General features: G+C 33.6%; 1 protein-coding gene across 2 annotated transcripts in view; it reads left to right on the top strand.

Moving 5' to 3' along the window:
• baiap3 (BAI1 associated protein 3) overlaps nt 1-25885 on the top strand; it is a 163590-nt gene that overhangs the window by 75268 nt on the left and 62437 nt on the right. For both annotated transcript variants that reach the window (XM_028814468.2, XM_051933963.1), the window contains exon 3: nt 15183-15270. In XM_028814468.2, coding sequence (XP_028670301.2) covers nt 15183-15270 — 88 coding nt within the window. The remainder of the gene's footprint in view (nt 1-15182; nt 15271-25885) is intronic.

Genomic DNA, 25885 nt, shown 5'->3' on the forward strand with positions numbered 1-25885 from the left:
TCAAAAGGGCGACCTCAATTGGGCGCAGCGAATAAAGGCGCACGTAAATAAAGATCTGCACCTGTTGCTCTTCACATATTCCAGAGCCATTTGAACTAAATTATCTACGCGCCCTTATTGAATAGAGCCGTACAAGACAGTATTACTGTCACAGAAAATTAAAGACACACAATACACGGCGGCAGCCCACGAAGAACGGTCAGCTCAGCAAGTAAACATCAACAAAAGAAAGGCTGAAAGACAGAAAAATACGACCAACAAAAAGAATGAGGTCAAAGTCCCTTGCCATTTAATATAGACTGTTCCTACTAATGTTTATGCACTACTGTTCTAGCGCCCGTTATTGTAACGGGCTAAATGACTAGTTTATTACTAATGTTCTAATCAATATTGTTTCTCTGTAAAAGTGCATACAGGTCAAAACTGATTTCTTAACAGTCCAAAACTGATTTTTTAATTAATTATTTCAGCCATTGTGCCTAGCAGCTTGTAAGTTAGGCACAATAGTGATTACTGATTTGAGTATTGCTTTTTTATTCCTTGAATTTCCTTTGTGTAGACAGAACTCACTTCCTCTCTGGTCCATGTATGAATACCATAGGTTTACATTACATATGCCAGGTCATGCATTCAACTTCCCACACATTGTGTCCTGGTCAAAAATATAGGTGTTATTATTATTTTTTTAATTGTCTGTAATTGTACACTTTTCTTTGTTCCCCTTTTTTACATGGTTTATGGTGAGTAGTGTTGTGGCTCTGCCCAGTCTTCCCAGCTGTGAACTGAATCAAATTTGAATGGAATGTGTGCTTTTCCCTAAACAAGCAATACACCTGTAGGTTCAGAACATGCACCTGTTACATATGGAACATACAAACTATGTAGGTCTATTATTTTTTTACACAATCTTAGTAATGAATACAACAAAATATGCTATTTTAAGTCTCTAAAAGAGTACATGTTTGGAAAAAAGAGGACATCTGGTCACATTACATCTATTCATCTATCTGTCTAGTTATTAATTTTTTGAAAATGATAAATATAGATCTACTCAGCTTTTCTTATGAAAAAGTATCAACAGACATAAACAGATTTAATCACATCTGTATATATTTGTTTACCTAATAGATTCCACTGTTTTAAGTATCAATGTAGGCTATGTGTTTAATTCAGTTGACTGTTAGAGGGAAAAACAGGAATATGGTTGGGAGTGAACTGTTTGTGGTAGTTGGAGAAAACAGGAAGGCATAGGTGGAAATAGAATGGATTTTTGTTTGGAGTGGATGGGAGCTGGATGAAACTTTGTGGGGGGGGGGGTGGTGATCAGTAGTGGGATACAAAAACAGTACTGTATACAATACAAAAACCACCTACTGCAATTGCCTTGTATGTCTGTCCATATGAAAGAACTCATCTCCCAGTTTAAAGATTGGTGCACTTGTTATTCAAAAAAAGTTCTGGACAGTTTGATTTTTGTTGAGATATCTTGAGTAGAGCATGCTGTACATTGCAAAGCTTTGTTGAATTTGCAAACTTGTCTAATTAAAAACTGAAAGACACTGTGTACAATTTCAGTTAATGATTAGTTTATTGTTTCAAAATTACATTGAGAATGGTTACTTAACTTGTATAGTTTGCATATTTTCCTAATTAACTAGTCTGAAAGTCATTAATTTAGACAAATCTCATGGGGAGGGTATACACCAGCCAAGCTGCTTTCCAAGCTTTCAGTTATTTGGATAATTTAATCGGCCATTGGGTTTTTACTAACATCAATAGCTAGATGGGGGAACGTATTGAAGTTTCTTTTTCCCTTTCATGGAGTAATATTGATTGTGATTTTATGCTAGTATTGGTTATTTTGCATTTATAGTCTTATTTCCCTTGTTAATTTCTCTTTATTGTTGATATGTTGGCATTTAGTATGTAACTAAGTGGTGTGGTATTATTACCATGGTTGAGAAGGAGGGTATTGTATTCATTGCACTAAATACTTTTTGGGGTGGTTATTGGGGTTTTTATTTTTGAGGATCCCTTTTTTATTGATAAAAACTTTTAAATATTTTAAATAAGCTTACATTATATAATAATTAAATATTTCTCTGATGATACACTTTATGGGCAAAACTCCAGATGTGCTCTCCATCCTTGTCTGAAGCAATTGATAATTCTATCTTGTGACTTCAATAGAGATTTTAACTCTCTATTAGGTAATTATTTTAAAAATGGTGTTTAAGAAATTTGAGTCATACACTCTACACAACTAGCAATAGCACATCAATTGATGAATTTTTATATCACTTGAATTTGACTCTCCTCTCAGTGACACCAGAAACATATTTGGGGCTACATTTTTAACTACATAATCTTGTAAAGTCCTGTTAAAAAGCATGCATTTAATGTAGAATACTAATTTATGTAATTGTATATATTATATGAATATAACTTATTGTTACAAAAATATTTAACAGAAATGTGATTTTTCAAGTAACTAAAAATTAAAAATGCACCAACTTTTAAATGAGTTAATTAAATGTTACATTATGCATACATTTTATAACTTGTTATGTACTGGGAAACATTTGCTAGCTTACAATCTGTAGAAATTGAATGCTATTAAAAATGTTGTATATTGAAACTACTGTCTACCTTTGGGGGTCTATCATACAATCCCAATCTTAATTTCCCTAATCCAGGGATGCTACAGTGGAGGTGTATCTCTCTTCCATCATATTTTAATTGAAGCAATCTCTTGATTATACTTCACTGTGACATCCTTTCATCTGTTTTTAGTCTTCGTCTGCTTCTTTCTCTTAGTAGCTGTGTTTGTAATACTCGTTTTAGCACAAAAATGTAGTGTTGTTTTGTATTATTTTCATGGTTGTGATTTTTTTTCTAATGTCTTCCACCATTTTGTATTATTTTACAGGTACAGCATTTACTTGCCATGCTGTTTTCTATCATGTGGGCCACACTGCATTGCATATGACATTACTAATAGCCAATCCTATTTAATATGCCTTCGAGAGAGCAAGCTTTAACCAGGTTTTGAAATTCTGAAATTATTTACTTTGTGATTCTTTTTAGGGACCTATTTGTTTGCTTGGAAGAGAATTTTAAACTATGACAATAGGATTTAGATTTAGATTTTTGTTTTACATTATGATTTAAATGTTAAACTTCTTTTGATCTCAGTAAATGATTCTCACCATGACTTTTGACTCCCCTTTATTGAATGAACTGATAAACGGAAGCTGAGTGAAGGCTTATAATGTATGCTGACATGAAGGGGTGGGTTCAGGAGAATGGAAACTGGAAATTTTGTCAGTGGTGGTAGGATTGTCAGTCAGCCATTCTGCAGAGGAAGAAAGAGAAAAATGATAAGCACCAACCTCTGGTTGGGCGGATAATCACACTTACTCAAGCCCATAAGTTATCACCCATGTGCGTAACACTACTTACACTTAACTTTTGTGTACAAGTTACATTTGTAGCATTACAAATATAACTTGGAAACTTTTTCTTTTACCTTGGCAATTTTGTCACAGAGTATCCCACTACAGCCTCTCCAGTTTTTTTTTAACTTTTTCTTTTTTTAGGATTTTCTTCCTACTTTCCCGCCTCTAGTCCTTTGCCTCTTTGACTCATTGATTTTAAATTAAATTAAATGTAGAAATGTAACTGAACAATGTTAATAGCCTGCATATACTAAATTGTTGTGGCCATTTTTTCTTAATATTTATGATCTAAGTTCATTTTTATGTATCCTGTATGTTATGAAACTATCGTAATTTCATGTATTTTTAAGATGGAGAAACAGTTCTGAACATAGTGTTGAGAAATGATGATTAACAGCTTAATGTCAAAGATAACCTTAACTTATGCAGTCTCACACTAAATTAGATAGTAACGATTGGGACTTATAGTTTAAAGTCATTCTCCTACTCACTAGATCACTTTCTTGAATATGTTAGGCACCTTTTAAAGGATCTAGTTAATACAATTTGGAGTTAATACAACCTGTCATGGGAAAACACTGGGTATAACGCAGGAACTAATTCAGGATAGGCGACTCTTTTACCACAGGGTTTCCTGTTACACACATCCTAACATATATGTCTTTATGATGTTGGAGGAAAAGTGGAGCGCTCAGAGAAAAAACTCATGCAGACACATAGAGATAATGCATATTTCACACAGACAAAGACTAGATGGGATTTGAAACCAGCTTCCTTGACCTATGAGGTACTGACCATTAATAACTGTTTCACCATAATTCCCTACATGTATAATATTATTTTCTTTTTTCATTCTAAACATCTGCTGTTTACTGTATGTCTATTACCTGTTTTTCCTTTATGAAACAAACCTGTTTTAAGACAAATGATCATTTTGTACTATTTGGAAAGTGAAAAATCTGTTTTCTTATTGTAAGAGAACGCTTGTGCTACCATTGTTGTAAAAAAATGTTTTGCTTTTTCTGTAGAAAAATATTAAATGTCACACAGAGTTTTTCAGATTTTGTAAACCAAATAAAATGCACTGCATTCCTATCTAAGAAGCACTTGACAAATTGATCATTTAGTTTAGGACATTTACAAGAAAAGATCAGCTTTAATCATAAACAAAGACTGCATGGCATTGGTTGGGCTAGTAAATGCAAACCACATCAGCATTTTCACAGTATTAAAAAAATACTTCATCACTGAAAGATGAATGATATGTTGTATAAAACATGCATGGAGTTAAGAATACATTTTAAATAAACAGCTGTAGAAGATAACAATAACAAATGCTTAGATATATTCAAATTTGCACCAGAACTGGTGACAGAATTTTGAGAATAAGTTTCCAGTTTGCAGTTTGCTTTTTGTGATATGTAGTTTCAGCTTTGTAGTGATGTTTAAGCCGGGTTGTGCACCATCAAGAATTGTATTGTATGTGGTCTTTAGCAATTATACACTGACAATTTAACTCAACCCACATGCTTGCCTGTGTGATAAAGCTTACTTATTTATTTGATGACAAAGATGACAGATCAGTAAATTAATAGTTTTTGACTTTCATACTCATGGTGGGGTGTATTTACAAAGATTTTTCAAACACGTTTTTACATATGAATACAGTCCATCCATCCATTGTCCAACCTGTTTTATCCTAACACAGGGTCACGGGGGTCTGCTGGAGCCATTCCCAGCCAGCACAGGGTGCAAAACAGGAACAAACCCTGGGCAGGGTGCCAGCTCACCGCAGGGCACACACACACACCAAGCACACACTAGGGACAATTTAGAATCGCCAATGCACCTAACCTGCATGTCTTTGGGAGGAAACCGGAGCACTCGGAGGAAACCCACGCAGACATGGGGAGAACATGCAAACTCCACGCAGGGAGGACCTGGTAAGCAAACCCAGGTCCCCTTACTGTGAGGCAACAGCACTACCACTGCGCCACTGTGCTGCCCTATGAATACAGTTCTTTTACTAAATGCAAAAGACAAATTTTCTCTGTAGAGTGATTTGAGTTTTCTTTGTGCAATGTTCTGACTTTTTCAAAGATTGAAGATAAAGTTATTCTTTTGTAGTAGGATTCCTGTGTCCATTTTCAGCACTGACTTGTCCACTCAACTAGTGTTTTCTTATTTTTTAGAAGATATTTTCTTTTTGTCTGGTGAGATTTCATTCAGCTTCCAACTTTAGCATTTTAATAAATCTATTTTGGAAATTACACGGGTAGTAATCTCCCAAAACTCCCTTTCTGTTGTTTTTTCTATAGGTGTTTACATTATTATTTGTCATATACTGAGTGAAAAGATACTCTTTTTTATCAGCCCCAGCTGAATGGCTTAATAAAGTGCTGTTATAGTATGCTGGTTTCAGTTTGTTGTCGATGAAGTTCTGGCTTATCCAGCACTTCCATCTTATTTGCAATGTACTGCGCTTCAAAGGTTTATCACTATTACTGGGGCTCTGAATCCTTACCAAGATAAAAATAATGTAAATCTTCTTTCTTCTGGTTCTGCAAAATTCTCCATATTGTGCTTAAGTTCTTTTTTAGTCTCTCTTTTCTTCAAGCTTAGCTGGGCTTTAATATCTCTCTCTTTTTCTCTCTCTAACTTAAGAACTGTATTAAATCATTCCAATAAATCCATAATTTACTGTAATTTCGTAATGGGCACACACTTCTTGAATTCTTGTAGCCAAATTCTATCCAAAAACCATTGACACATACCACAGAACAATCAGTGGGGGACTGCACATTTAAACATCAGAGAAAAACAGCAGTTAGCTTTTTTAACTTCTTTACATAAACAACTATGAATGTAGAATCAACACCATCAAACACAAGCATCTGGTAGAACAAAAACATAGACAGTTTCTTGTCTGTGGCTGAGATACTGACTTTCCAACTTTGTCTAGGTGGTGTGGTACAGATGAGAGGTCCAAAAGGCGGATGGCTTGATGAATTCAATGAAGACAACACTCAGATAGCAAATCACTGTGATTGACAAATATTCCATGAAAAAGCGAGCAGTTCTCTTTTTATCATTTTATTCAAATATCATTTATTGGAATTAGTCCAAAAAACTATAAAATTTTCTGTTAAGTCCCTTTTACCCACTTTCTCTCTTTAACTAGAATATTCCAGCAAATTCTTGGTTATGAGAAAGATTTTGTGCCTGATTCTTGCTGTAATCTTATTTTCTAGTTTATTTCTGGATGTGTATATCTTAAAAGGAGTTTGCATAACAAAATATAAAATCTACTTTTAATTATGCATGTACACTTAAAAACAGGACCAGCTCATTTATTTAATTGAACTATTTAATTGCCTAGAGTGGCAATTCAGCAAGGGAGGTGATGTATTATGCAACCTATTAGGAGCTTGATGGCAGAGCACTCCACCCAAGCAAGCTCTGACTTATCATACCAAACAAGAGGGGAATGTGACAATCACAACTTAGGCTGCCAACTCCAGAAGCTATAGTTCTGGTACCAGTTCCAATCAGTAGGGTGAAACGTTGTCAATCTACAACAAATTACAGCATGTTGAAAGAGAAAGAATCAATGTGTTTGGCTACAAATACAAAATGAAGTGACGGTTGAAAAAACAGGCTCTCCAAAAATACAAAGACTCATTCTTACGATGCATTTTCTTACTGTCTCAGACAGTAGACAGTGTTTCCTCACCATTCCCATCTCAGTGGTTCCTCCACATTACAGTATTGTGACACAGGGCAGTCATAACTGACTGAGTAAAAATTTTCATAAAGCATTGACAGGCTCTGACCATGAAGGTTCGACATGCCCACTTCTGTAAAGTAGCATAATTGATGTAATAATATTAACTAATGTAATAATTCTTTTTTAATTGTTTAAACATTCTACAAATCTTGCTTGTACAAAAACATTTCTTTGTAGACTTCAAATTTGAGTTTGTTAACACTCGTATGAGACAGTGCATTACTGATGCTGGTCATCATGTTTGTTTTATTAGCTATTGACTGATTATTGAAAAAAGAAGTGCCATAGTGCTACATTATTTACTCAGTGAGTGCATGGGCAGATATTGGACTTCATACGGATTTTATTTTTTATTGTCTATTGTTTGCAATATTTAAATTCAAAAGGGGCAGCACTATTGTGTTTTATCTGGAGCAACAGAATGTGAAAGACAAGCTCCAGCAGAAAGTCACATACCTGTACATGTATACCTAACTACTTAATACTTAAATCACAATAGCATTATAATTCTTCGTTATATTTCAAGCACACTTCAACTTCCTCTCTTTTATTGTGTTTGATTAGAACCCTTGCAAAATTAATTTCACAATCAAGCAGGCACATTCACATAGGGCTTAGCTTCATACATGGATTGAGTGCTCTAGTTGTTTTTCCAGTCTTTATTATAGAAGTACAGTATTTACCACTACTGTCTTAGTTAGCTATAATCAAAGTCCTAGTGTCTACAAGAGGGATTGTTCTTGAACATTCTTTGCCTTGCTGAGATAACTCTAATTGTAGGTAACTGTAGCCACTGGGTATAAAGTATTCTGGAAAATATATATGATCAAAATGGTAAATTCTATTAAAAAACAATGTGACGTTGGAATTTTAGAAAACCTCTACCAGAAATAAAGTTGATTACATTGCAGTTTACAGAGCAATTAAGAAGCATAGGTCACAAATGACAAATAATGAGTATGAGTAAAAGAAATATATATGTTACGACTCCAGTCAGATGTTGCTGAGAGGCTATTTTGGTATTTATTTAAATCAGTCAGATAGATGACACCCTTGAATCCCCCCTCCCCCCAAACATATAAGAATTTACAATTGGACATATTTTATGGTAATGTCTATAAAAGAGAAGCAGGTGGTAGCTGTGAGAAGCGGCTTGAAGGGCATGCGGCAAGCAAGGCTGGTGCCAACATACTGGAGACTTTGGAGCTTGCAAATATTCTAATGCTGCTGGCTCCTGAAGGAGTTGTGCGTGGGTGTGGGAAATGGAACTGCTGATTATTATAAACTGTTAATTGCTATATTTATAATGAGAATAAAAGCCTAACTTCAAAAGAAATCGTGTGTTTAGTGCTTTTAGTTAATTAAGTGATCTGTTAGGTTAGGGGAGTTGTACTGAAGTTTCAGTACATGTGAAAGTATTTTTCCATGTAGTTTACAGCTTCTTATAGAAAGAAAATCACACTGTAATAAAAAAATGGAAAAAAATTAATAATTTTCAAGCCAATTGGCTGTGAAACGGAGGGTAGAAAAAACATGGGCATGTACAGTATATTTGTATTTTGTGATACAAAGCATCCTTTGAGTTATTAGATATAGATAAACACTGCGGTGGGTTGGCACCCTGACTGGGATTGGTTCCTGCCTTGTGCCCTGTGTTGGCTGGGATTGGCTCCAGCAGACCCCCGTGACCTTGTGTTCGGATTCAGCGGGTTGGAAAATGGATGGATATAGATAAACAGGCGATGAAAGGAAGTTATTGCTTTTTATATTCAGAGAATATATTTTCTTTTCCTGGGAAGTAAATCTGTGAATAGAAAAACAATATTTTGCATCTCTGTTTTTACAATGGCCATTTTAAAATACTTCTAACCTTGTACTGGTCAAGATAGCTATCACTGCATCTTTCTTTCACCATGGTCATTGTTTTATACTTTTCAACAAGTATATGTGAAACAACTGTACAGAACTTGTAACAGGAAGTCTGTTAATTTACTATCCTTGAATTTTACCTTGATAAGAGTCTACCATGAATTTGGACATTTTTTCAGTTTTTTTTCTGTAAAATTTCCACATTTTTTAAAGGTTACTTCCTCCACCTTAAAACAGTACAAAATTAAAACATTTAAAAGAAATTATATTCATTCATTTGTATCTCAATTGATTGTGGTAGTGTTTTATTATCAATTTTTTCAATTCACTCACTTCCTAATGTATAGAAAATTCAGAAAATGGATCAACATTAGAACTAAGAAGTTTGAACATATAACTATATTGGCTTCTGAATGAATTTGCTGCAGATTTTTTTTTAATTCTCCCTTTGACATACAGTATACAGCCTTAAATGACCTAGCAGCCATCCACTACCTTCTAGAACTTTCAGAGTGTACACTGTAACATCAAAATGCAGGTCTGCCAGAGATTCCAATGATTAAAAAAAAGACTACTGTCTAAGACACAGCCTTTAGCTGTAAGGCAACCGTTCTGTGGAATGATCTTCATGGCCAATATTGAAATTCACCTTCTTAGCATTTTAATGATGACTGAAGACTCAGTATATTAGTCTGTCATACACTAGTTAGAGCTATTTCTGAGGCTGTTTTGGTTTCTTTTGAATACTTGGAAAATTTGTTTCTATTTGACAGTTGTGCCTCTGCTGTTTTCTTTATCATCTTTACATCCTGTTTTGTTACTTGATGTATTCTGGAGTGGCCAGGAATGCATTTAGTAATATTTAAATGTGTGTGCATATTTCTGTTGTCTTTTTAGTAATCTGTAATGTTACTGCTGTATGAAAATGTAATTTGTCACATGTAAAAAGTATGACAGTTAAGTTTAAAGTATAGTAAAAGGATCAGTTTTTGCTAAGTTTAACAGAATAATAAGCCAACATGTATCCATAAAACAGAATCAAACAGATAAAACATTGATTACATCTTTCAAACATACATTTTCCATTTGATCACTTGAAAAGATTGAAAAGATTTTTTTACAAGGCATACATTCAAACAGTCCTCGGAGTTGGTTGTTGTTGGAATAGATCTCTGAAAGTTAAAAATTTCATGCATTTGTTTACCCAAAGTAATTTTTCTAGTTAAAATTTTTAATGTTTTATCAACAAAGGCTAAACTTGATACTTAGTTCAGTCTTAAGGTTCATAAACTCATTTGCTGAATTCATTAATATTCTTTGCTGCACCACCTTCAGGTTGTTCAGTAACAGTACAGATAAATGTGCATAATAAAAAATGTAGTAGTTTTTTGTTTTCTGCAGTTTTTATCTCCTGTTTACGTCATGCTACACTTCAGGTGACTGTTATAACTATTTTTGTGCAGCACATTAAATAGCATGTTGCTTCAAGTGCTAAGTGAACTCAGTAATAAAATAACAAGTAAGCAACACACCATCTGATAATGAGGAGGTTGAGGATTCTTGCAAAGTACAGCTAAATTAATTTGAGCCAAAATATAATAAGTATCTTGTCAGCTGAATGAAGCAAATATATCAAATTTTTATCCTGAAGACACATTGATACTGCTCTAACACTGTAATTACATTTCTTAAGGAAAACAATAAAGTACAAAAGAAAAAATGCACTAATGAGTTAGAGGAGGTAACATGTTCAGTTGTGGGCATGCACATTTTTGCCAGTTCTTTACCTGATACAGCTAAATAGTGAGCTATCCTTACAGTATTACTGATTTTTCTAAAAGAAGTACAGTATTCTCAGGAGTTAAATATTAAAGCATAAAATTTTGTCACCTTTCATAGCATACGGCAAATCAGGGCTTTGCTATTTTGTTTATCACATTGATCTATACATGCAGACTTATTTTTTCTCTAAGTATAATATGCTTTATGAATATTAAAATACCCTGAAAAGACTCATCTCTATGAGTTTAAGATTTTGATAAATGATGTTTGAAAAAAACTGCTTTTTTTAAAAGCATCTATAATTATGTGCAAATTCATAATACAATACACATATTCAATGGATGTGTCATTCAGCAAATCGAGAAAATTGAGCAGAATAAATTTAAACCATTCAATATTTCAAGAGCTGATATAGCAATTCTTCTTAATGTTATTAAATATTGAAAATTTCATGAAAAAGAACATGCAGTTGATTTATAAACACTTTTTCTGATGTTTTGTTGTACACTCTCTCATAGAAATTATCACTGGCTCTCAATATGAATGGATAATATTGTATCTACTACTTCGAAGCAACTCCTACACAGCACAAACCCACTACGTAGTATTTTCACTGGGAGCATGGTTAAAGGATTTTCTGCCATTGTTAAGTCTATTGCCAAGCAATCTTACATTTAATCAGCTGGACATAATAGTATGGTACAACTATTCAGTGCAGATTAAAAATAAATATAATTATTAGCAAAATATTGCAGCTATTAGATAGTAATTTGTTGATTACCTTCTGTCTCACAATAAAATAATTTGAAATGTGCACTTTTCTGAAAAACAATTAAAAGTGGAAATAAATACTTGCAGTATGTTAATGAAAGCTAAGCTGTCTGCTGTCTGGCTGGTGTCTAGCTGGCAGCCCTGTGAAACTGTTTCTTATCAAATATGGGAAATTCCTCTGTTTGTGAAAGTGTAAAGGGCTTCTCTGCTTTTGGTTTCTCAAAAGCAATAAGTGGAATCTTAGGCAGATTTAAGATATGCGTAGGCTATTTTCAAGTGTCTGATCCTCTTCCCGAGAATAAATCATACCACACAAGATGACTGCTGAACAGATGCATCTGTAAAGAAATCAAAGAAGTAACATAAAAGAAATTTCTGTTTCAAACCATAATTTCAGAATCTCCTGCTCCCAAAAGTGACATTTTCAACTTGCTTTCCTTTTTCTTTGCAATCTGACAAATGAATCTTGAAAACAGTCAAGAGAGACCGGGCACAATTTAATTAAGTGGGCTTCCCTTTAAAAGCAGCTTTGGCTGAGGTGCGTAGGCAGGAGGCTGTTCCTTAGCAACACAGAATGGAGATGCAACTAAGCAGGAGAGCCTTGTCTGTCCAGATGGCTGGCCTGCCAGATTTATAAATAAAGTTTATTGGTCTATAGGCATGTGATTGTAAAAAACTGGAAAGTCAGACAAATTAGCCAATCCAGAAAGGTTAGTGAATAAAAATATAAAAGGACAAGTTGCATTTTATTATTGCAAAACAATGGCAACTTATCCAAATCAGCATTTTTTTCCAGTTCCCATGTGTACTAAGGCATATAGTACTTCAGCCCATTTCCTGTTTGGATGAAAAAAAAACAACAAAAGTAGCCAGATGTTCAGGTTCTGCATTGAATCCTACCTATTCATTAAATAAAATCAACAGGTTCCCAACAAATGAGATTTTTGTTTAGTTTTTTCATAAACACTGAAAAGCATAAAGCAAACCTATTGTACAGTCCAGAATTGAAACATTCTGTTGCAAGACAACAGAGAATATTTACCAATAAATAATTCTGCATGTCACTGATCAGGCTGGTGATTTGCAAAAACTATTCTCTTATGTGTGCTTTTCATTTCTTCATTTTACATTTATCATGTTGTTTTAGTAAAAAGTATCCTATTTGCTTTCTTTTTAAAATAATAATTTTGCTGTAGAAATCCAAGCTACTAATTCAGTTACTGAGAGTGATATTTTCCCATTCTGAAGTTTTTTATTGTGACCTAGACAATGTCAACTAGTATACCTATGATTTCTATCTGCAGAACTGATGAAAAGCCTGATGAAAATAAATAGATAAGTGTACCTTTGTACAGAACATGGATATATTCTGACTTGGATAATCCTGAAACAGTATCCATTAAAAGCAAGCAGAAACCCTGACAAAAGACTAGCTGAGTTTATCTTTTGTGTACAACTGACTCATTCCTTTGGTGACATTTGTGGAGCTCCTCCACGTAAATTAGTAATCACAAATACAACCCTGTTTCCAAAAAAAGTTGTGACGCAGTGTGAAATATAAATAAAAATGGCATGTGATGATTTGCAAATCATGTAAATGCTATATTTAATTGAAATAGTATAAATACAACATACCCTTTATTGTTTTTTGAAAAATATATTCTCATTTTAAATGTGATGCCAGCAGCATGTTTCAAAAAATTTGGGATAGGGGCATGTTTACCACTGTGTTACATCACCGCTTCTTTTAATAGCACATTGGGGAACTGAGGAGAGCAATTGCTGTAGTTTTGAAAGTGTAATGTTGTCCCGTTCTTGCTTGATATAGGATTTCAGCTGCTCAAAAATTTGGGGTCTCCTTTGTTGTATTTTTCATTTCATAATGCACCAAATGTTTTCAGTGGGTGACAGGTCTAGACTACAGACAAGCCTGTTTAGCATCTGAACTTTTTACTGTGGAGCCATGCTGTTGTTAGTGCGGATTTGCATTGTCTTGCAGACCTTTCCTGAAAAAGACGTTGTCTGGATGGCATATATTTCTCCAAAACCTGTATATACTGTATATCATTAAGCATTAAAGGTGCCTTCCTGGATGTGCAAACTACCCGTGCCGCATGCGCTAGTGTACCCCCATACCATTGTAGATACTGGCTTTTAAATTATGCGCTGATAACAAGCCAGATGGTGCTCCTTTTCTTTAATCCAGAGGACACACCATCCATCATTTCCAAAAAAAAATTCTAATTTTGATTTATCAGATCATAGATAGTTTTCCACTCTGTCTCAGTTCATCTTAAACGTGCTTAGGCTAGGAGAAGGTGGCGGTGTTTATATATGGTTTCTTCTTTGCATGGTAGAGTTTTCATTTTCATTTGTGGATTCAGCAGTGGTTTTCAGAAGTGTTCCTGAGCCTATGTAGAGATTTCCACTACAGAATCATGTCTGTTTTTAATGCAGTGCCACATGAGGGCCTGAAGATCACAGCCATCCAGTACTGATTTTCAGCCTTGGTCCTTGAATACAGAGATTTCTCCAGATTCTATGAATATTTTACTGATAATACTGTATGTACTGTAGAGGATGAAATCTCAAATTCTTTGCAATTTTACATTGTGGAACATTATTCTTAAATTGTTACACTATTTGCCCATGTAGTCTTTCACAGAACTTTTCCAGTCTTCTGTCCTAACATTTTTTAAACATTCAAATTCAAAATTAGCATATATTTTTCCTAAAACAATAACATTTCTCAGTTTTAACATTTGATATGATGTCTTTGTTCTATTTTCAGTTAAATATAAGTTTTAATGATTTGCAAATCATCACAGTCTGTTTTTATTTACATTTATTTACATTTTACACATCATCTCAACATTTTTGGAAACAGGGTTGTTGAATGTTTTTGTAGAATTCACCATTTGTTTAATAACATTGCAATGGAGAAACAGGAATTAGCTTCGGCTACTAATGCTTCATGTCATGTGTCTGCCTTAGAGAATGTTTTTTTTTTTTTTTTTTTTTGCTTTTTATTTTAGTTTTTTATGTTTGCTGTTCACTTTCCTTTGTCCTTTTATTCACCTGTCACTTACAGTACATCACTTAGGGTAAGATCCATTTTTCTTATGTCAGTTATTCTTACAACAGTTCCAGGAACACAGGAACTGATAATAATCTGTTTTCAAAATGTTAGGGAATATTTTAGATCCTAATTAAGACCATACAAGAGTTTGCAAGGATCTTATTACGAAGCAGTGACTAACCAACAGATATATTTTGGTAACACGTATTGTACCATATATAGTTATTTATCTAGCCATGTGATTAAAAATGCACCTTGGTGACCAATTTAAAGCTTGACCATTATAGTTTTGGAATTTACAGATTAAATTGAAATTGACAAACTGTATAGAGTAAAATGCCTAGCTCTCTTTAAGTATTTTTTGTTTTGCAGAGTGTAAATATATCACCTGAATGAAATACTCATAGTTTCAAAGTTATATTTGTAACTTTTTCAGGAGTGATCATGATAATGGCGAATTTTTTGAAAGACTGAAAATCATTCTTCAGAAACAGGAGGCCATGCAACGTTCCACTCGCAGTGAGGTATGTGAGAGGCAATCTTCCTGATTCAAATGGATATACTGTATATTTGTATTATGTTCCTTTCTGTTTTGTCATGTATGGATTGGGGCAGATGAATATAATCATGGTAGTCACTATCATCCTCTGGTACTCATTAGGTCACTGATATCTTCTCCAGTATGTTTAGCTACATGTTTGGTATTCTGCTGAAATATCCTATGATTTTTATTTCTCAAACTATTTAAATTGGCAATGGAGCTAAGGTTGATCACTGTAATAATAAAGACAGTATGAGTGTTGTTGTTCACTTTGAACAATTTAAGTTTAAATTGACTTGAAAAATCCTTATAATGCTTTCGGGTGTTTTCAGAGATTTATCAATCTTTTCTGCATAGATAGCATTGTGCTGTGGTATTTTTATTTCAGCAAAAATATCCTTACCTTGAACCATGTTTTCTTTACCCTGTGAAGAATATAGGACTTACAATATTTCATAAACATATTAATTATTTCTTTGTTCTTCCTGAGTTTATTTCCTATATTATTAATCTGCATCATTGCATTGCAAATGTATTGATAGGTATTTATTGAGCTACTGTCTTTTTGGCCTTTTCTCCATATTGATTATATTGATGTCAAGATCTAAAAATAAGTTGCATCTTTTTCTCTTGTAGTCAGGAGATTAACTTCCTGCTGAATGACCAGCTAATCAGTTCTGTTGTTTTTTACTCTGCAATTTATTTTGTGAGAATCATGTGAGATAATTTGTTCCCTTTATAACAAATTCTGAGTTTCTTTGAGAGTTCCTGCAGAAACCTCTGGGGGAGCTTTGGACTTTAAAAATATAGATTTGCATGAATATGCATTTTAATTATTCCTTCTTTGGATTAAATGCAGATGTTTGTGATTGGGTCTTCTTTCTTTCTTTATTTCCCTTTGATTACATTTTACAGTATTATTTGAAAGCTTATTGTGAGACACCAATTGATGCTTTTCTGTCACAGGTTTTCACTTAAGGCTTGCTTTTTCAAATTTGCGTCTTTAATAACCGTCATCCTAGGATTCAGTCATTATTAGAGAAATCCATAATTTTGAACCTAAGTTGAATTATGAAAATTAGAGTCTATGTAAAAATGTGGCTAAACGCCCAGTCATATTAAATTTGTGCTAAAATTGCATGTAGTGTAAAGATGATATCAAATTCAAGTTACACAAGAAAAGATGCGTAGTTGGTGTCTTGAGTACGCTTTAGCATTTGCTTTGGGGATATTCAGCTTTTTGTTCTATGGAAATGGTCTCCAAGTTGTATGAACTTAATCGGACTGGTGGAGAGTGTAAGTCTCTGTGTCTCCAGCTTAAATATTTTTAGAAGATGTCTTTATACTCTGTCTTACTGAATCAAAAATATTTGTTGATTAAGGCATTAACTTTAGCTCAGAATGCTGTCTTAAAGGAGTATGTTGAACTATATCGTTTGGCTAGACTTCAGATTTGTATTAGTTAGATATCATCTGGATATTAAATCTAAGAATTCTTAAGTTCATTAGCAAGTATCTCTTCAGTTTTGTCTTGTAAATCTCCATTGATTTGGATAACATTTATCCACATTAAAATAGTTCTAATTCACAAATACTAATAAAATCAATCAAAATGTATATCTTACAAATACATTAAACGTGGAAGCAAAACAAGCAAACAAAAATAAATATATAAAAGGCATTCATAATTTTTGTGATCGGATATTTCTTAAAACAATCCATGACAGACCTATGAAAAAGGTTAAGACAGGATCTGGATATTTTTTTTTTTTATAATTTATTTATTTACTACCGGCTTCACCTGGGAAATTTCCTAAGACAATGAGCCTTGGTTAAAATGGCATCAGTTAATCAGATGTACCAAACATACCATGTAACCTAATTACTTTTCTGAACACAATATTTCTATTTCTTTTTTACCAGGTGCTAATTTAATTTGTTCACTAGAGCTCCATATTCTTGGATATACTTCATATAATTGGCCACCAATAAAACATTCCTGCTGTTAATCAATTCCTGCTTTTCCTAGTGACTGACCTTGGCTTTTGTTGATGGTCATTGGAAAACACAATTTTGCAATTTCTTTCTTTTCTTTTTTGTTTTTATAACATAGGTTAAAAAAAATCAGTCCCCGCCCATGAGAAAGAGAGGTAGGTCAGCAGAGTAAAACTTTAATAACGGTAAAAATATGTAAGTAAATAAATTAATAAAAATAAATAGAATAAAAAAATAACAATAATCCACGCCCTCAATTTAAATGCTTATTCTAAAATGTTATAGATTGGATCCTGCCTAGTTTTGAAAAGGTTTTGTACAGATCCTCTAAGTGAGAATTTTATTTTTTCCAATTTTGGATAATATATAACATCAGTTACCCACTGACTTAAAAGCGGTGAGTTATAGCATTCTTCCAGTTAAGCAAGATAAGTCTACGTGCCAATAGTAAAGTAAAGGCAATTACAGTTTGTTTGTCCTTCTCCACTTTAAGCCCATCTGGAAGCCCACCAAACATAGTTTAATGGATTAGGAGGGATTGTGACACTAAGGCTGTCTGATAGGCATTTAAAAATTTTGTTAATTTGGTGCATGCCCTAAACATATGGCTCAATGAGGCTGGAACTTGTTTGCAACATTTGCAGGTTGAATCTTGCCCTGGAAACAATTTTGGACAATTTTAAACAAGATAGATGCACTTAATATATCATTTTAAGTTGAATACTTCTATGTTTTGTGGATATGGCGCTTGAGTGAATTATGTGCATTGCTATCTTCCACTCCTTTTCCGAGATTTTGAGTGAGAGACCCTTTTCTCACTGTACTCTGGGATCTTTGAAAGGGAGGGACTTTAACATTTTTTTATATATTACGGAAATGCTGTCTTCCGGAATAGAGGTAGGTGGGAGGTATGGGAAACTGGGTAGTTTTTTTTTAGCAAAGTCTCTAATTTGAAGGTAGTGAAAGAAATGTGTTGCTGGAAAGTTAAATTTAGAGTGTAGCTGTTCGTAGGATGTGGACTTTGTCTATGTACAGATCTCTAAGTGATTTAATCCCGAATGTTTTTCAGATATTAAAAACTGTGTACGTTTGAGAGGGTGAAAAAAGGTGGTTCTCGTGCAGAGGTGCCACAGATAAAAGCTTCTCTATCTTAAAATACTTCCTACATTGGTTCCATATTCTGAGTGAGTGAAGCACTATTGGGTTATTAGTATATTGGCAATGACTTGTACTTATTGGAGTACAAAGCAAGGAATTTAAAGAAGTACTGCAGGATTTTATTTCTATTGCGGACCAAACCTGTGTCTGTTAATCTATCTGTGTCAGTGTCCAGGTTTTTATAGCTTTTGCAATTTCTGTATTTTTCAAAGAAGTACTTAGTAGGAATAATGTGAATTTTGGGTATAAACATAATTTCTCCTGCAGCACATCTTGCAAGAACAGATTTGAATGTAATGCTTTAGTCTGTAATGTTGTACCATCACAAAGTTTTTAAGGGTTTAAATCAAACGCAGTTTATACTAAATCATGGTTTACTTTAAATTGCTATTACATACAGCATTGACATTTACATGCCATATAGAATATATTGAATATTTTAAGTATTGCACAGAAAAGAACAAGTGAAAAAAAAATATTATAAACTGTGTATAATATGTAATATATGTATGTTTTGTCTATGGGGGACCCCTTTACTGAGTTCCGCAAGCATTTAAACTGACCAAGTCATGCTGTTGCTCTGCTTGTATTGTGCACATGGACTGAAGTTGGCCAGTGTGCTGGCATTTCACTGTTTCTATTTTGACAAATGGGTTGTAGTGACACATCATGGTCTGACCTTCAAAGGGACACACCTGTTCTCTATAATACTGCAAGTATTGCACCACCTAGAATGACTGTCCCCCACACTGCTAGTCTAAGTACATGTATATAAGCACACTTAACAATCCACAGGGGACAATTCCCACCCCAAACCTTCTTCGAATTTGTATGTTGAGTGTGCAGGGGACAACCCCCCCCCCAACCTTTTTTGAATTGGTATGTATTGTATACAATATTGTGAGTAGCAAGAAGCCTATATATTAGGGAATAGTGGTTGTACCCAAGTACACAACAAAAGGACATGGGGCTTTACAATATCTTACTCGCTACAGCACAGGGTGGCTAATTTTCTCTTTTCTATAAAGTTAACAAAATTTCAATTAAATCAGTCAAAGCATTTTGAGATCTCGGGGTGTTTAGTTTTGGTATTGTAAGAAGGGGTATAACCCCTAAATATTGATATCTCAAAATATCTTTTCATAGCAGATACATACTGCTCTAGATGTTCCATCCTTGCAAATTTTAGCCTTTTTAACTAAACAGGAAATAGTGTTTTTGTTGACAAGTGAGTGAGTGAGTGAGTGAGTGAGTGAGTGAGTCAATTTTGACTATATACTGTATATATATATTTGTGTGTGCATGCATGCATGTGTGTGTGTGTGTGTGTGTGATTTAATTAGATTAGATAAACTTTTTAATCCCAAGGGGACATTTAGAATTCTAATTCTCATGTTTTAATTTTAGATCTGGTTAAGTGAGTTAATTTTACAATCAGCTGACAAAATAAAAAAACACCTATATAAATTGTGTTAATTTAGCACTGGGACACTATAATCTGGGTGGCACGGTGGCGCAGTGGTAGCGCTGCTGCCTCGTAGTAAGGAGACCTGGGTTCACTTCCTGGGTCCTCCCTGCATGGAGTTTGCATGTTCTCCCCGTGTCTGCGTGGGTTTCCTCCGGGTGCTCTGGTTTCCTCCCACAGTCCAAAGACATGCAGGTTAGGTGCATTGCAGATCGTAAATTGTCCCTAGTGTGTGCTTGGTGTGTGTGTGTGTGTGCTCTGCGGTGGGCTGGCACCCTGCCCGGGGTTTGTTCCTGCCTTGCGCCCTATGTTGGCTGGGGTTGGCTCCAGCAGACCCCAGTGACCCTGTGTTAGGATATAGCAGGTTGGACAATGACTGACTAACTGACATTATGATCTGTCAGAACAACTTTATTGTGCCTTTGTACATTTTCAAGCATCTTGAAAGGTATAGAAGGGATTCAACACAGTTTTTCCACCAAAAAATGACATAATTTTATATTTTGTTGGTGAAGATGACATTCTTCAGAGACCCTTCTCAATTAAACATCTTGCCCTAATTTGATGATATTTGAGTTTTTTCCTCTTTGTCCTTTCATCTCAAATAAATGCCTAGGGATCATGCTCATGGAATTTGCAGTTTCCTCCACAGTTGCACCCAACCTGCTGATGTCTTTCCATCTGACTTCTTTGATAACCACAAATTAAACTCTATTCGTCATAAAACATAAGTAAGCCGAGCCATCTTCAGCCCTGAAGTTCTTGTCCTAACTTTCATCCCACCTTAAATTCTGTGAAAGCTCACATTTGAGTTGTTGTAGCCAACATAATTAGCAACCATGTTTACACAGCATTTTTACATATGAACTTAAACTTGATTGGATAATAATTGATCTATTTTCCTCTATATAATTAGCATCCTTCATTTTCTTGTGTTTTCTTTATTTGTCCGTTATATGTATGGTGTACACAATGGTGCTCTAAAAAGTACACACTTTAAACATCTATCTCAATACATCCTTTTTTATTGCGTGCCATTTAACTATAACTTATAATTGCTAGAATTATGTATAACACTATATATATATCACCACAGATGATGTTATATCATGGAAAAGAACACGAACCTACTCTAGGGTCTCAGATTCAAAGCAGGAAGTTTCAGTAATTACCATTTTTCTTAGCTTCCTTCCTTTTGTTTCAACTTATATTCATTCTTCTTCTTAAGACCAGTGTGTTGTAAACATACACTATATTTAAATATAATAAAAGATGCCATGTAATAAAAACACAAAACATAACAAAAACATGTGGAAACAAAATGTAATTAAAAATAAAAGATTTCTTTCCCCAGATTTCAGCCATTCTAGGTTAGCTGCACTCTGCAATAGCCTTTGCTACAGACAAAAAAAGTATGATTACAGGATGATTCCAAAAAGATCTGACAGTGGGTCAGAGTTTGGTAATGACACATCCAATCCATATGTATCCAGAAGAGAAAAAATTGAAAAAGACTTCAAAACGGTTAAACAAAATAATTACTTAAAAAGCAATATGAAAAGCTATAGCTGTTGTAACAAGTGTACACTATAATAAAATATTATGTTTTCAGTCTTGATTTAAATACTAAGACCAATGGTACATTTCAGATATTGATAAGTAAACGCTCAGCCTCCTACAGTTGTTTATTCACCCTTGAAATTCTAAACAGAACGATATCTTGAAATCACAATGTATGCTCTGGAGCATTGATATTGATACATTCAGTAATGTAATAAGAACTAAGCCATTTTATATAATTTTACAAAGAGTTTAAGTGATATTAAAAACTGGAATTATGGTATTTTGTATAACATCTTAAATTAAGTTATGCTCCTTGGTGCTGTGTTTTGAATCAGGAAATAAAATTAATTGAACAGCTTGGAAATAGAACATTACATTAAGTCAGTTCTGCTTGAGATAAAGAATGAATACGTTTTTCAAGATCTTGCAAACAAACTACCATAATCTTGCAATATTTGTCAGCAGCAGAGCACAGATTTAATAAAGTGTGGAAATGCCATGGCTAAAAGTAAAATAGTAAGACAGCACCTAAAGAATGAGTGGATTCAGCCACACTGCACTTCAGATTTTTAAGTTATGAATCATTATTGTTGCTTTAATATTTCCACCCAAAAATCTATTTTTTTGCATTTGATGACAAATAATTTTCACTTATTCGCAGTTTTACCTCCCTAAAGTAATTAATAATGTACATAAGTAAACATTTTTTAGTTTAATATATAAATTTAGCTGGTATCACTAACATGCAAATAAAATTATCATTATTATGAAATAGTTTTAGCGGATGCATGTGTGTTAGTTAATATTTACATAAAGAAAGTTATTATATTTCTAAATTACATTTCCATCGTGGTAATATATAAAGAAAAAATAATTATCCCCAGCACCGAACTACAGAGAGGAAAGACGTAATCAGTTTCATTTTAGAAGTCAAATTTAAAATTTTCTTGTCTGTTCCTAAATAAAAATGCCACAGTATATTATGTATGCTTTTTCAGTGCTGGATATTGACAAGAATCTCTTTTTATTAGCATTGAAGGAAAATTTCTAAACATACTTTTTAATAGTTGGTAAATGAGCGTTGTGCAAAGTTTTACTTTAAGCATTCTTGAGTGTAACATAATGTACATTACTCATTGACTAAAACACATAGTTCAGTTCAGTTTATTTTCATGGACACTCAGTAAGAGTGAGGGTGCATTTATGTATTTACAAATATAAAACCACAACATAAAACAAAAACACAAAATACTACACTATACAGCATTTTTATATATATATATATAGCCACCCAAGTGCTTCTATTCTATTTCACATTTTACCTGGTTAGATCACGTTTATCCTAGCATTGTATTTATTCTGGCATAACCTAAATAAATGTACACATATGACTTATGACCAATGTTTTCTCATTGTTGACATCCTCTGTAAAAACACATTTCTCCATTATCCTCACAGACTGTTCATGAGTACTGACATATTACCCCATTGCAGGTTTTGCACCATAGTTTGTCTTCCTTCCTTTATTTATGTATTGGTTGATTGATTGATTTATTTGTTGTTACGTCTTCTTCTATGCTGCCATTGACAATACATGTCATTAATATATTTTCTTTCTATTTGCTTTACACTTTCATTAGCTATAGCAAGCCACATTTCTTCAAGACTTAGCAGCATAAGCCAGTGCTGCAAAGCTGGCAAAAGAACTCTGGCTGATATTTTATCTCACTGTACACCAAATTTAATATGAAAATAATAGAAATGTCAGTATGAGAATAAAGCATTAATCCTTCCATTTTCTTTGGGTAATATATTGCTAATGAGATTATTATCAGTAATATGTATAAGTCTGAATGTGGACATATTTCTTGTTTTTTCTTTTTACTGGTATTGAATTTGAAAGTGTTAGAAATAACTATATAAAAATCAAAATTGGTTAAAGATTGATTTTTGGTTTAATTTATTTATTTAAATTTCTGAATGTCACAAGATATGCCATCTGTCAGGCTCTCAAAATAACAGCTTGCAAAGATACTGCCTCCAATATTAATATAATGAAATATGGAAGATAAACATAAGACTGCACATCTGCATTGCCTTCCCATTTGGCAGCTTCAAGAGTATTCATCGTTAACACCAGTTAAAATCACTGAAACAAAATGAAGGTGAGTTTCAGATCTTTCAAAACTGTATTTTACCAACAATGTTTAGTTTCTCTTGAGAAACCAGTCTTCTCTGAAAAAGAGAAAACCTTTAGATCATTTTGACTTGTTTTAAAAATGTTCAATTTTTTATTTACTCTGCTGTTTAGCATTCCATACGTTTTCTCACTGAAGTGGTAGGAGAAAGAGGTGAAGGAGTCACCATTAATAAAATTAAGAAAATGTATTTCACAAACTGCCAACATATCAAAACTGAACAAATCTGTGAACTAGACAGGTGTCAATCAGGTGTCAGTAACCTGCCCAGAAAATGACTGCATGCATCTTATTTTGGGGACAAAAAATAGTATGATAATTTAAATGATTGAATGCAAATTTTATCATGTTTCACTTTATAGTCTAAGTGAAAATTGTATTAATAGTGTAATTATTATTATCAAAATTATTCATATCTTCCCTGGTTTTACCATTTGGATTTCAATAGTGGTACAGTACCAACTTGATTGTCTGCATGGTCACTATCTCTATGGGTTTTCTCCAGATACTAATGTTTCCTGAAACAGCCCAAGACAATGTACTGTATGTTAAATTAATTTGCTGACACAGTATGAATGTTACTGATATTTCGGAACTTCCAGTTGGTGTATTGGATATTCTGTTGCTGACAGTCAATAATTGAAATAAACAAAGAAACGGAATGTATCTAATAATAATGATGCAGTCTATATTGCAGGAACTTCAGAAATTTGCAGATAGAGTTTCAGATTAGGTGCTCTTTGAAATAATAAATAAGGAGGAAATATCTATCTAGGCATACATTGTCATTACCTGCTTGTTCAGTTAATGGGGCTGCAAGGACCTAAACCTTCATGTTTACAAGCACACTTACATAACAGTCAATCAATGCAAATTCTACATAAAGATTTTGACTGAGAAATAAACAGATGTACTGGGAGCTGTGAGCCCAGAGTGCTAGGCTGTCCAAACCAATTCAATGGAGATAACAGCAAAGAGCTACATACGATTACTAAATTCAACTTGTAATGACAAAAGAAATCCTGAACACAATTTGGAGGTTTATGTTAATAATGTGTGCTCTTCCTAAATGGAAAAATAATGGGCTTTGTTGTAAAGCATTGTTACATGCTATGTTTATATTGTTATTTTCAAACTATTTTTGAAACATTGTGTGCACCTGATCTCCTGCTTGCAAAAATGATGGTTGGCAGGCAAATCTGTAATTTTTATGATACTTAAAACCATTGTCAAAGACAAACAAACAGCATACTTATATCTTACTACTTAAACTTGCATTTGAAGACACTGTTAGAAATGATGGGGAAATGTATTCCAAGCAGATTACAGAAAGCAAGCATAATTCACATCCATGATCTATTAGGTTGGGAGCATGCGTTGATAAATAAATCTGGACTAAAATACATAGTCGTGTAGCTGAGGCTAACAACTTGCCATCTTTGAAGAACAGATTGAATAATTAAGTGAGGCCAAATGAACAGAGTTCTGTCCTCTAGTTTGATATTATTATTTGTTTTTCATTTTTACGGCTTATATGGACTTAAGTAAAAAAGTTGAGTAGCACAATAAAATACACATAGTAACTGGTCTGTGTTAAAGTGTTAAAAGGTTCACTTGTAAACAATATATTCATGCAATATTAAATTTTCATGTTAGAGGTTACATTTCTCAGGATAGAAATGTATAGTTAGTTCTAAAATATATAGTAGCAAACATTATGATTATATATGTAATGGTATGACTGAGTTAGAGGAGGTTCATAATTTGCTCTAACAAATGGTGATTTTTTATACATCCATAGCATTAAAGATCTAGTGTATCTGGATTTATCTTCATTTTTCATTTCCCTTTGATTCTCAATCAACATGTACAGGGATATTGTTGATGAACATTTAGACATTTTCCATGCAGACTCAAGAAAGCAATGAATCATTATTGTTATTTCAGTAGCCAGTGAGTGAGACATTTGAAGAATGTTTGTAGTACATCTACAGTGTCTCAATCTACTAGAGGCTAAATATGTGCATGTTTTTTCTCCATACTGTAAGTGTTAAAGGCTCTTTATAAAAGTGGACTGTAATATGTACTGTATTACCAAATAATTTGAATTAATAAAATGAATGAAATACTAGATAAATACAGTATCATGTCATTAAAAATTCAGCTGTTCAGGTCACTGAAGAATGTTTAGTGTGCATTGCTCAGAAGGTAAACTTTTT

This window comes from Erpetoichthys calabaricus, chromosome 11, assembly GCF_900747795.2.
Source record: "Erpetoichthys calabaricus chromosome 11, fErpCal1.3, whole genome shotgun sequence".
In the NCBI taxonomy this organism is placed as follows: Eukaryota; Metazoa; Chordata; class Cladistia; order Polypteriformes; family Polypteridae; genus Erpetoichthys; species Erpetoichthys calabaricus.